The sequence below is a fragment of the Podarcis vaucheri genome, assembly GCF_965113315.1.
Source record: "Podarcis vaucheri genome assembly, chromosome: 8".
In the NCBI taxonomy this organism is placed as follows: domain Eukaryota; kingdom Metazoa; phylum Chordata; class Lepidosauria; order Squamata; family Lacertidae; genus Podarcis; species Podarcis vaucheri.
The window spans coordinates 53,320,137-53,333,928 of record NC_138766.1 but is presented as its reverse complement, the minus strand read 5'-3'; the positions used below and the strand labels follow the sequence as shown (position 1 = coordinate 53,333,928).

The window sequence follows — 13,792 nt, the reverse complement described above, 5'->3', positions numbered from 1 at the left end:
GCGATGCCAAAGCTGCACGCAGCTTCAACATGGCTCTGGGTCCCGTTCTGGGGGAGGGGCAAGCTTGGGCTTCCCCCGCCCCAGCCTCGCGCCTGGGGGGAAGAATATTTTTTCCCCTTTATCCCCCCCCCAAAATCTAGGTGTGTCCTATGGGCCGGTGCGTCCTATAGGGCGAAAAATACGGTACTCTTTACAACTGTTTTTTTTTTATTTTTATTTCTTTGCTGCGCCCCTGTGAATTGAAACAACAGAATACCTGATGAACTACCATTTCAGATTAGATGGAAAATCAAAAACACAAATATGCATAATCCAACCTTCACTACAATGTTATCAGGATAGGGTACAGTAAAATTAATTGCAAAGTGCAACAATATAAAAAATTAATAAAACAGTAAAAACAGTAAAAAAATTCCTTCCAGTAGCACCTTAAGGACCAACTAAGTTAGTTCTTGGTATGAGCTTTCGTGTGCATGCACACTTCTTCAGATACTACACGAAAGCTCATACCAAGAACTAACTTAGTTGGTCTTTAAGGTGCTACTGGAAGGAGTTTTTTTATTTTGACTATGGCAGACCAACACGGCTACCTATCTGTAGTTAAAACAGTAAATATATTCAGCCACATGAAACTGAAGAGTGAAAATTGATATCAATCTGGGCTGATAATTCACAACTCATAAAAACTTGAGAAACCTGTATCTTAACTTGGTATTGAAATGTAAAAAAGAATCAGTGCCAAACATGTGAGCATGTGTAAGAGTGCCGGGTAACAGGGCTGTTGGCATGTGACCGTTGGAGGGATTCACAGAGAGTAACATAACCTTAAGGCCAAGAAGATTAGCCACCTGTGCCCTAGACAATGAAGGTAATTTGAATAGTTGTATCTTGCCATCTAGGGGATGCGGGTGGCGCTGTGGGTAAAACCTCAGTGCCTAGGACTTGCCGATTGCATGGTCGGCGGTTCAAATCCCCGCGGCGGGGTGCGCTCCCGTCGTTCGGTACCAGCGCCTGCCAACCTAGCAGTTCGAAAGCACCTCCGGGTGCAAGTAGATAAATAGGGACCGCTTACCAGCGGGAAGGTAAACGGCGTTCCGTGTGCTGCGCTGGCTCGCCAGATGCAGCTTGTCACGCTGGCCACGTGACCCGGAAGTGTCTGCGGACAGCGCTGGCTCCCGGCCTATAGAGTGAGATGAGCGCACAACCCTAGAGTCTGGCAAGACTGGCCCATACGGGCAGGGGTACCTTTACCTTTATCTTGCCATCTGCAGGACCTCAATCAACACTGCCCAGGCTTGTGCCCCAGGGAGGTTACTATGTTCCTGCTAACACAAAGGTATGGCTTCAATCCCAGGGGGTGCACTCTACTGTCTCTTGAGACCAACAGCGGAGCAAGCCAATCAGGCACCTGGGGGCACCGCAGGTCTGCCTGCCTCCTCCCACTCAGCTGCCCTACAACTGAGGGGGAAGGCAACGGGTGAACTGTTTGGGGCAGCGGGGAGCCTGCGGGCGCTCAAGCCACTGCAACGCTCCCAGGAGAGACGCATGGCTCAGGCGTGCTGCTTGAGACAGGCAGATCTGCCAACTACAACAATAATCTGGAAGCCCTCTAATTTTCTTGCAAATATGGCAGACTACCTACAAATTAACCCTTTCACCCCAACTGAAATAAACTGAGATAAACTGGTATTTGACTTTGCCGGGGGCTATGAAAACAGACACCTCACTCAGAGCAAGAAAATATTAGAAAACCAAAGTATGTATGGTGCCAACAGTACAAAAACTGAAACAGTGAATTAGATTTTTCACCCTTCAACTGTCAACAATCTACATTTCTTTCTCAATATTTCCATCAACAAGATCTGTGTGCCACTGCAAGCTAGTGGATTTCTTCTTTCAAGGTACTTTTCACAAGCTGTGTCCAATTTCGGGTAAACAGAAATTAAGCTCACTGGTATCCGACAGAGGAGGAGGTGAGAGCGAGAGTGAGAAAAGATACTGCACCTACTATGCACCCTTTGATTAAGCATCACCTCTCGCCTTCCCCAACTTTATACTGACTACAACATTAATGTCTCACATCAAATATAACTGATCTGTAGAAAGGACTTTATGATCTGAAAACAGAGACGATGTATGTACTTTTGTAACCCAAAAATCTTGAATAAAAACAATTTTAAAAAAGAAGAGTTCTGTTATAGGGAGACCTTGGATGAGCCAATATCAGTTTCCTATGCACAAAAAAATTGCTCTACAAAAAACTATATGAAGATTAAGAAGAAACTGAGAGCATTAATAGGGTAAAAACTAATTTCAGACGAGAACAACAATTGAGAATAACATGGGAAACATAATGAGACTGCAAATTTAATACAGCTACTTGATGAGTAAAATGTCCTGGTTTCTTAAGTACTTGGAGTCTCCAGGCAGGATTGGGTGAGATTAGTTGCTGCTAGCCAGTGAATAGTCAATATTAAGCTAAATGAACCAATGGCATGAAACAGCTCCCTATGTCCCAAACTGTAGTTTGGCATCACCAACATTATTATAATGATACAAATAACTGGGTAATTACATGGCTCACTACAAGAAAATTAGTTAGACAATTCAAACTCATGACAGATTTTGGATATGGGCTGCAAATGATGAATAAGTTATCTAGTCCTACTCTTTTACTTAAAAAAAAGGAAAGGAGCACCTTGTTTTTAGCTAAAAGGTAGGATTGTTCTAGGCTTCATACAAAACTCAGGACCGCCTTATCAACATGTTCAGTCTAGCTTGTCTTGTAATTTGACTGTTCCCATCAATGCTGAGATTCACACTAGGCCAATTTCTAATACTCACCTAACATTTGGCTGGTCTGAATTTAACAATGGTGCAGTGTTCTCGGAAGTGTTGTTTTTCTGAAGGCGACACCTTAAACCGTCTTTAGCAGGCAAATAATACACCCTTTGAACAACCACTTGGACCTGGATTCCTCTCCCTCCAGCTCTTCCTTGTGTCTCCACAATATCAAGAAGAGAGTCGCTTAAGGGAGTAACTGCAAAGTGAGATAATTTGGGCTCACTGTTGCTATCGGTATGCACAGTCTTCAAAGTCTTCATATTGAGACAGGGGATCTGGCAAAAAAGGCACAAACCAAATCATTGTACAGATTGCAGGAAAACATACAGGAAAGAAAGGTTTTGCTTACCACAAATTCCCATCCTTCTAGCATAGAGGTGGACAATGTGTGGTCCAGAGACCCACCTCATTTTATATGCTCCCACTCCTCAACATCTCCCGAAGCTACCCTAATATTTCATCTCATCAGAGCTCCTTTCTTTCTGTTTGTTTCCTCCTTATTGTTCCTGGCATTAAACATGTTTCCTCTTTCTGTGTTTTTTGGGAGCAATTGGAAGGAATAGTATTTGATTTTGGGGGGAGGGGAGAATAAAGAACGTTTTTCCTGGTTGTATGACTTGAGGAAAAGAAGTTGTTCCCTCAGCAGCAATAACTGTCTCAGTCTCAGAACAAATTGGCAGGGGTCTTCCATATAAACATCTCTGTGTTTGAGTAGAAAAATGTGTGTGAGGTAGACATGGTGAAACCAAAGCAGGACAATCTTTATTCTGAATTAGTTCGTCTAGATGACAAACTAGTGAAAGAAATGGCAGTAGCTTTCTCAAAGCAATTTGTTCTTTTGTCTCTTAATAAAGCCATGTGAAGGTGAGCATTTTCTGCTTGGCCAGTTCTTGCCTAGGAAAGCACGGATAATCTCCCTCTGATGAGGTTGAAGACTGAATCTACCAACCAAGAGGAGATAAGCTGGATGTTCCAGCCTTTGTACTCCTATAACAGCGGCAGGGCAACTTTTCTTTTTCTGTCTAGGGCTGCATTCCCTTGGGAACAAACATGGTAACAGAAAAAACAGAACCGCAGTCACAAAAAATTAAGGCTACAATCCTATACAAACACTAGGAATCCGACTGCTGACCACAGTGGGTCTTACTTTTCAGTAAACATGAATAGATAGCACTTTGAGATCTATAACAAACACAAATAACTGATTATATGGAGACAGTGAATCCCTATTTGTCCCCCCCATTCCTTTTCAATTTGTGTCTATAGGTGCATGTGATGGGATGATTAGCTGCTTGTGCGTAAAATCGTGCTCCCTCAGAGTTTGTGCGGCTCCACAAACCTCTGTGTGTGACAGAGCTCCTCAAACATGTCTGCTCTAGTCACTCGTAGAGTCTGACAGTGGCTGTCTGCGGAAGCGCTTCCAGCATAGAAGCTCCTTAACGGAAACGCGTCTCCTGGACTCACGACGTGGCAGCTTCCGGCGAAGCATGGGTCTCCCTATGGGAGCTTCTGACACCTCCCCGCTGTTCTCGCTGGACGTGTCCCTCATCCCTCCCTCTTCCCTGCTAGTTCCTGCTTTGGCTGCTGCGTCTCTCTCAGCATTCATGAGATCCTCCTCCAGAGTACCCTCTCTCCCCCTGCTGGTCCCTGCTTTCGCTGCTGACTCCCTCCCAGCCTCTGTGAGCCCTTCCACCTCCCTTTCCTCCGATGTCAGTTCCCTGACATCCACCTCCCCTCCAGGGCCCCCTTCCCCCCCGCCCATACTCTCTCCTCTGGGCGGTGAGGAGATAAAACCCCGAAAAGAATCCTCTTCATCTTCAGACGTCTCGAACATTTCCCTCCATCGGTCTTCGTTCCGGCTCGCTGAATCCTCCTCCTCCTCGGAATCAGAGAACCCCTCCAACTCTTCTTCTTCGTCGGTGGTGGCAAAGTATTCCCTCCGGAACCTCGCCACTGGCTGAGGTTTACGTGGGAATCTCTGATGAAAAGTTTCTATTAAAACCTCGTCATCTACATCCTCTGCCATGACCCAGGTGTTTTCCGACTCCGGCTCCCCTTCCCACATTACCAAATACTCTACTTGATCTCCCTTCCACCTGGAATCGAGAATCTCCGCTACATGGTAGCTGTGTTCCTTCTCCTCCATTGCTGGTCCCCTATTGACCCTCCCTTCTCTGTCCCCTTTATACGGTGACAGCAACGACCTGTGGAAAACTGGGTGCAGCTTCATGTGGTTCGGTAACCGGAGTCTGAAAGCCACTGGGTTGACCTGCTGCGTGACTTCAAATGGGCCCAGTCTTTTGGGTCTTAACTTCTTACAACCCCCTTTGAATGGTAACCCTTGGGTTGACAGCCACACCTGGTCCCCCACCCTAATGCTTTCACCTTCCCTTCTGTTTTTGTCTGCCTGCCTCTTATATTCCTCCTTAGCCCTGTTTAAGTTAAGTTGGAGCTGGCGATGGATCGCTTCCATTTCTTCAACGAACTGTTCTGCAGCTGGAACGCTCCAGTTCTCCCCTTCCCCCCCTGGGAAGGCTCGGGGATGGCACCCGTGATTAGCCAAAAAGGGGCTCATCCCCGTGGACACGTTCTCTGCATTGTTGTAGGCAAATTCTGCCAACGCCAGCTTCTCCACCCAATCATTCTCTCTGTCATTCACATAACACCTCAAATATTGCTGGAGGACACCATTAGCTCTTTCCGCCTGCCCGTTGGTTTCTGGATGCCGGGCAGTTGAGAAATTAACCTCCACATGCAGTAAGCTCATGAGCTTCCTCCAGAACCTGGAAGTAAATTGTTTCCCTCGGTCTGAAACCACCCTCAAGGGGGCGCCGTGCAACCTAAACACATTTTCTACAAACAATTTAGCGGTTTCTTCTGCTGTGACCGCATGTGAGCAGGCTATAAAGTGGGCCATTTTGGTTAACAGGTCTACCACAACCATGATGGCTGTTTTCCCTCTGGACCTTGGCAGATCAGTCATGAAATCTATTGCCACTGTTTCCCATGGTCTTTCAGGTGTGGGTAGTGGTTCTAATAAACCTGCTGGTGCCCGCCTCTCCCCCTTGGCTCGTTGGCATTGGTCACACCCTCTCACATACTCCCGCACATCTTCCCTGACCTTGGGCCACCAAAATTCCCTGGTAACCAGCCACATGGTTTTGTGTTGCCCAAAATGCCCTGCTGTGGGGCTATCGTGCAGTTGCTTGAGTACCTTCTCCCTCAATTCACCTTCAGGTATATATAACGCTCCCTTGTAGTACAACGCCCCGTTTCTCTCCTCAAAACCCCCGGGTTTGTCTCCCTCCCTCCTGAGACCCCTGAGTTTGTCCTGGGCGTATTCATCATGCACCGTTCCCTCTACCAATTCCCTTTGCCCCACCAATGCCGCCCCACACACCCAATGGTCCTCTGGAATGACATGGGTCTCTTCGGGTGCTCCCTCCCCCTCCAAATATTCAGGTTTGCGTGAGAGAGCGTCCGCCCTAACGTTCTCTGGGCCTGGCACGTAACAAATCTCAAAGTTAAATTTGGAGAACTCCTGGGTCCATCTCAACTGCCCTTGGTTGAGCACTCGCGCAGTTCTCCAATACTCTAGATTCTTATGGTCCGTGCACACTTGCACCTTATGTTGTGCACCAATTAGCAGGTGCCTCCATCTCCGGAAAGCCTCATGAATAGCAAGAAGTTCCCGGTCGTACACCGTGTAGTTCCTCTCGGATTTGTTCAGCTTTCGCGAAAAGAAGGCACACGGTCGCCACTCTGACTTCTCCTTCCCTGGCTGCAGAAGAAGAAGCACCGCCCCTATGGCTCTGTCAGATGCGTCTGTTTCGACCCTCAGCTTTTTTTGTAAATCCACATGCAGAAGTTGTCCTTCAGAGGCGAAGGCCCTTTTCAGTTCCTCAAACGCTCGCTCCGCCTCCGCAGTCCAAACAAACTTCTTTTTACTGCTGAGACAGTCCGTAATGGGTGCCGTCAGGTGGGCGAAGTTTCGGATGAACTTACGACAAAAGTTTCCAAACCCTAGGAACCTCTGCACATCCTTCTTGGTTTTGGGTGTTTTCCATTCCAGCACTGCCTGAACCTTGCCGGGATCCATGGCCAATCCCTTGTCTGACAGGAGGTACCCCAGGAATTCCACCTCCTTGGTATGAAACTGACACTTCTCCAGTTTCACCCACAGCCTGTTGGCTTGCAGCCTGCTCAACACTTCCCTGACGTCTCTCACATGTTGCTCCTCATTCTCCGAATACACCAACACATCATCTAGGAAGGCCACGCAATTCTTGTAGAGCAAAGGACCCAGTACGTGGTTCATAAACGATTGAAAGCACGCTGAGCCTGCTTGTAATCCAAAAGGCATAACGAGATATTCAAATGCCCCCAAAGGGGTGAACATGGTGGTTTTCCATTCATCCCCTTTCCTTATACGTATCAGGTTGTACGCCCCCCTTAGATCCAGCTTTGTAAAAATCTTTCCCTTCCGCACCCTGGTCAAAATATCATCAATCCTGGGCATAGGGAAAGCCACTGGTTCTGTCACTGCATTTAACCGCCTGAAATCACATACAAGTCTCGGCTTGTCCGTGTGCTTTTTATCCACAAAAAACACTGGGCTACCCCCCGCTGCTTTGGACTCTCTGATGAAGCCTCTCTTCAGGTTCTTGTCAATGAACTCTCGCAACTCCTGCATTTCTCTGTCTGACATGGCATACAACTTGCCTACAGGAAGCTGTGCTCCAGGGAGTAAATTGATCTGGCAATCAAAGGGCCTATGCGGGGGTAGTTGGTCAGCTTCCTTCTCGCTGAACACGTCGCTGAGATCTGCATACTGTGGTGGTACCTTCACCTTCTCCATTACTTCAGTCCCTGCTAGGGTGGCTTGGGCCCCTGCTGAACCCTTTTCCCCTTTGCAGTGTTCTAAGCAATGTGCTGAACCAAAGGAAACCACTCTTTGATGCCAGCCCACCAGCGGATCATGTAGCGCTAGCCAGCTCATTCCCAAAATAATGGGAGCGCCTCCCAAGGTGGCCACATTAAACGCTATCAGTTCTGTGTGCCTTGCCACCCTCATTATCATTGGGACGGTCTGCAAGCTGACTCCTCCTCCCAACCACTCCCTGCCATCGATCGTGGTCACCTGCAGGGGGTTGCTTAAAGGGATCGTCTGTATCTGGTGTTCAGCAGCAAACTCCTTGCTCATAAAATTGCAGGAGCTGCCTGAGTCCAACAGCGCCTTTATTTTTAGGGGGTGTCCATTTTGCAGCTCTAGCGACACTTCAATCACTAGAGCAGGTTGAGGAGCTTCTGGCACGGGCACTTTCACTGCTCTTTGGCCTGGCTGCAGTGCCCCGACTGTGGCAACCAGGCGTTGGCTTTTACCTGCTCCGTTTCTCCCTGCTCTCCTCCCTCAACAGCTCCCACCATCCCTTGCCATTCCTTCCTCTGGGGGCAGACTCTGGCAAAGTGGCCTGGCTGTTGGCAGAGATAGCATTTCCGGGCGCCCTTTCCCTCCTTCTTAGCCCCCTCACTGGGCTTTGAAACTGCGCGCGCTGTTCCGATTTCCATCGGCTCTGCCGGCGGGAAAGCTGGCTCAGGAATGTCTGGAATGCGGAACTCCTTCCAACGTTCCCCTCTCCCTTCCCGCCTCTCCAAGGCTCTTGCCTCCTGGCGCGCTCCTATGGTCAGCACAGATTTGGTCAGCTGATCCATAGACACCGCCCTGGGGCTCCGGGACAGTTCGTCTTTCACAGCCGAAGAAAGACCTTCTTCAAATAGCATCTGAATGGGTGCCGCCGATAAATCCCACCCCAATCTGTGAACCAGCATGGTAAACTCAGTCCAGTACTCACGGACAGATCGGCTTCCCTGCTTGCAAGCCATTAGCTGTCTGCGCACCACCCCTTCCTCAATATCGCTGGAAAACATGATATCCATTGCACGAAAGAACTTCATAGTGTCCTTTAAGACGTCATTGTGCGTTGCCATCAGGGGTCTAACCCAGTCCCTCGCCCCCCTCTCAAGATGCCCAATCACGAACGCAACTCGCGATTCCTCATCAGGGAACTCATCAAACTGCACATTAAGGGCATATTGCATCTCTGTCCTAAAGGCATGGTAGTCCTTGGGGTCCCCCCCAAACTTCTGCACCAATCCTGGTACCTTTCTGGGGAACTGGGTGGCTCTCCCCTTCTTGTCTGCATCCTGAGCCCTTCTCTCCTCAAGCCTCGCCGTCTGCAGCGCAAGTTGGACTTCCAACGCTCGGTATCTTTCTTCCAAGCTTGGACCAGCTCCAACCCCTGCTCCTTCGGTTCCGGCTGGGTCGCTCATGATGCTTTCTCCTGCACAGGCAGCGTACAGAGACTGTCAGACTGCTGTGATGGGATGATTAGCTGCTTGTGCGTAAAATCGTGCTCCCTCAGAGTTTGTGCGGCTCCACAAACCTCTGTGTGTGACAGAGCTCCTCAAACATGTCTGCTCTAGTCACTCGTAGAGTCTGACAGTGGCTGTCTGCGGAAGCGCTTCCAGCATAGAAGCTCCTTAACTGAAACGCGTCTCCTGGACTCACGACGTGGCAGCTTCCGGCGAAGCATGGGTCTCCCTATGGGAGCTTCTGACACCTCCCCGCTGTTCTCGCTGGACGTGTCCCTCATCCCTCCCTCTTCCCTGCTAGTTCCTGCTTTGGCTGCTGCGTCTCTCTCAGCATTCATGAGATCCTCCTCCAGAGTACCCTCTCTCCCCCTGCTGGTCCCTGCTTTCGCTGCTGACTCCCTCCCAGCCTCTGTGAGCCCTTCCACCTCCCTTTCCTCCGATGTCAGTTCCCTGACAGTGCAGATCAGCCTAAACCTTAACCACGAGTGAACAGACTGCCCCGTCTTTACTCTGAAAAGAACAGGAGATACTGGTAAATAAAAATATATTTTGCTCTTGGGAGAGCAGAGGCCAATGCTTATATTCTAGAAGTAATCTCATTTGAGTATGTCTTCAGTTTGATCCTCCACATCCAAAGGCAGGACCTTTGGGCAGAAAATCCACTTTATAATGCCTGCTGTATGTGTGAAGAAGCTCAGAGATTCTCCAAGCATAAGCGAAGCTCACTAACAGAACCTTCTTAAGAGGAGGTTCAGGTTAGGAAACATTAACTAAGAGTTCAAAAGGACAGATTAGAGCCATGACCACCCAGTTCAAGTTTCGTATAGGAATGCTGTGGACTTCTCCATGTGTTGTACAGTGTTGTACACTGTGCGTTTCCCCACCTTCCCTGCCACTAAAGGTAAGATGGAAAATGCTGCACAATGACTTCAGAACACATCCCTAGAGCTTATGGACAGGGAGGGTGGGAACACCACTGGCTTGCTGTTTGACAACATGTAGCTATCCCTTTAGAAAGGCTGGTAATTTTAAGTAGCTGAGCAGCAAATCAGATGAAAAGTAATTGCTAAATATCTGACAGCAATACTACTCAAGACAGTAGTGAGGCTAAAGCAAAGTATCACATCAGTTCAGTGTGTCAACATGTAGGGGAAAATCTTGATTGTAAAATATTAATATTATTCACTAGCAAACTCTAAATCTTGCTTAAATGAAGGATACTGAGCGTACATGAACGTTCCTGCATGCACTGTTTGCAAATATCTGTTCATCAACTCGCTACAAAGTGTTAAGCTGTAAAATTAAACATTACCTGGTTAACTGCAGATGTTTGAGGCCAATTGTCTTTTATGGTGGAAAAATTGAATACCCAAGCCAAAGATATCTTTCTTTTAATAAGCAATGTTTCTTGAAGATGTTGCCTTTCCATCTCTGTTGGTTCTTTAACAACTTTCTGACTGAAGTAAGTATTCATGATAACTGGAATGCTATCATTTGGAAGAAGAAGTCTTTGCCTGAAAAACAGAATCATGGTTATCTCATTTACTTTAACAAGTTAGAGCTGTAGACTAGTAAGCAAACCTATAATCATGAATTAGAATCTGCTTCAGAAGTATATGTAGATTACTTTCCTGCAATCTTTTAAAATATTTTTTACTAACAAATTAAGACTCACTTTTTCCCTCCTAAAAAGTAAGGGGAAATGTGTGTGCGTCTTATGGAGTGAATGCAGGCTGCGCAGCTATCCCAGAAGCCAGAACAGCAAGAGGGATTGCTGCTTTCACTGCGCAGCAACCCCTCTTGCTGTTCTGGCTTCTGAGATTCAGAATATTTTTTTTCTTGTTTTCTTCCTCCAAAAACTAGGTGTGTCTTGTGGTCTGGTGCGTCTTATAGAGCGAAAAATAAGGTAAGTTTATTGACTATTGTAAGAAATATTAGTTACCACCAGCCATACATTATGGGTTTACAAAAGACATTAGGTTATGTGTTGTAAGCGTTTGATGTATTGGTTTAATTGTCAATTTTTTAAAAGGGCAGATTTGTGTATTAATCTGGACCAATATATGATTTAGCCTCATTAATTGCCCGTTACAAGCTTTTGTAAAATCTGGTACAACTGAGCAGTTTGATGTGTATCATGTGCTTTTGAACAACAAAAGCAACAACAACGAGTCCATTCCCATACTTGGCTATGCAGAAGCAGTGCAACATAGCACAACACCAGGGCTCCCAATATTAGCACAACAGAAACACTCCTCCCATTTTGATGCTAGAAGGCGGCTCTGCCTGCTTTGCTAAACAATAATCAGCACAACCGCTTTGATGTAGAGAAGAATATGTTATAATACACCTGCTTTGTTGAAGGGGAGGGGGCATCACTGGTTTCCTTACTTCCAAGTAAAGAATGTGGACAGAATCTGTGGAAGTATGAGATCTTTCACTGTATACTTGATCCCTGATTATGTCAGCTGCACGGGGTGTAGCCAAGTAAGTCAAGAGTGTAGTAAATGCTCATCCCTCTCTAAAGGATACAGTAATGTATTTGCACCCATAGTTAAGATGGCTGTGTCCCATTCATGGTGAAAACACATTTGGTTTGGCTGCACTAGCTGCACCAGTATTGAGAAACAGCTTGCCCCTTGAAGTTCATATAACTTCCTTTCTGATTGCTTCTACTAGTTTGTATAGTCATCCCCCACACCCCACAGGCTTTTAACTTACAAGGTTGACATTATTTCATTGAAGACTGCTTTATCTGCTATGCTTGTCTTGTTACGCTCAGGTTACAGACACTTCAGGTTATGCGTTTTCGGGTTGCGCACCGCGGCAAACCTGAAAGCACCGGAGTGGGTTACTTCCAGGTTTCGGCACTCGCGCATGCGCCGAAACACTAAATCGCGCTTTGCACATGTGCAGAAGTGCCGAATCACGACCCGTGCGTGTGCAGATGCCACTGCGGGTTGCGAATGTCCCTCCCGCACGGATCATGTTCGCAACCTGAAGTTCCACAGTATTGGAGAGGCACAGTATAAACCTTTAGAATAAATAATAAAAGTTTAAGAGTGAACTCCTGGCAACCAGCATAGCTTATTATTTACTATTGGCTTTTCCCTTTACTCTATCCCCTTTGTCTTGCACAAAATGACAAGAGATATTAGGATGCAAAACTAAGGAAACAGACACGACATGCCTACTATGCTGAGAAAAAGGGAGTAAGAGGTCATCTAATGTATGACAATGCTGCCTATGCATTCATAAGTTTGTTTATTTAGTTTGATTTATTAAATTTCCATAGCGCCCTTATTCTGAGGATTACAGGGCAGTTTACAACATAAAAACACAAAAGTACATAATATAGTAACAAAGAAAAACAATATCACCACTATCCCAGCACAGTTTAATAGGCCATAGATTGTTTAATTAGCCAAACGCCTGGAAGATGAATGTTTTTGCCTGGCATCTAAAGATATGTAATGCAGGCGCCAAGTAAGCCTTCCTGGGGACAGCATTCTACAGGCGGGGAGCCACTGCAGAAGAGGCCCATTCTTATGTTGCCACCCTCTTGACCTCTCATGGAGGAGGCACATGAAGAAGGGCTTCAGATGGTGATCAAATGGTGCAGGTCAGTTTATATAGGGAGAGGTAGTCCCTGAGGTTTTGTGGTCCTGAGATGTTTAAGGCTTTACAGCTCAAAACCTGCACTTTGAATTGGGTCCAGAAACTAATTGGCAGCCAATTGCCTCCCTCTCTGCTCGAGTTAGGTTGGTGAGTGTCTATGTTACAGATGGTGACTATTCACTTGTTTGAATAAACATAGAACTCTGTTTGCAGAGATTGCTAAAACTACAGGCATATGATGGGAAAAGGCATGGCAAAGTTTTCAAATAGTTAACAAAGTAGTGCAGCAGTAGCAAAATCAAACAGGTTGAGACACTGCTGAACTATATTTACATTCTGTTACTGCATTTACTTTCCAGGGTTTTTAATTAGTTCCTCCTATTCATTACCTGGGGTGTGTGGAAAATTGTGACGCTCAGTCATACAGAAACTGCCTGACTACGGTAAATGAAACAATGATGGGAACATCACTCCAGGTTTGTCATAACAGGGCACACTTTCTTTTTGGGTTCTGTCGAAACCTCAATTCACAGCATAGTAATGATGTCTGCAGATCAGAGCGGCTAACATTCCATAAATGCACTGGGAAATTATGGTAGGTACTTTTTAATGTAAAGCAACTTGTACATTAGTAGAACAATTCTGAACCAAACTGAAATAAACAAGTGATAAGAAGGGGTTGCATCGAACCCTGTTCTATAAAGAGTAAGCCTGCTGAAATTAATGCACCTAGATTAATCATGCCCACTAATTTAAATAGGTCTACTTTGAGTAGAAGTAGCACTAGATCTGCCCCATCTGCTGCCTATCTTGCTCATGCAAGGTGGCAGTCGTCCTATGGATCCTGAAGGTGGTGTTGACCAGTTTCAAATATATCCTTCATAGGCAAATTTGTAGCCAGACAACTACAGACACTGAATGGCACTGATTATCTGGATCAATTTCAATTTACCGTTCA

At 46.4% G+C, this 13,792-nt stretch overlaps 1 protein-coding gene across 6 annotated transcripts in view; it reads right to left on the bottom strand.

The window, feature by feature from the left end:
* The window catches only part of SPIDR (scaffold protein involved in DNA repair), a 169,713-nt gene that overhangs the window by 52,698 nt on the left and 103,223 nt on the right, over positions 1–13,792 (bottom strand). For all 6 annotated transcript variants that reach the window (XR_014222982.1, XM_082236089.1, XM_082236087.1 and 3 more), the window contains exons 9-10: positions 10,529–10,730; positions 2,845–3,119 (exon numbers count right to left, since the gene is read on the bottom strand). Coding sequence is in view for 5 of the 6 variants with exons in the window: in XM_082236089.1 (XP_082092215.1) it covers positions 2,845–3,119; positions 10,529–10,730 (477 nt within the window). In the remaining variant the exon portion in view is untranslated. The remainder of the gene's footprint in view (positions 1–2,844; positions 3,120–10,528; positions 10,731–13,792) is intronic.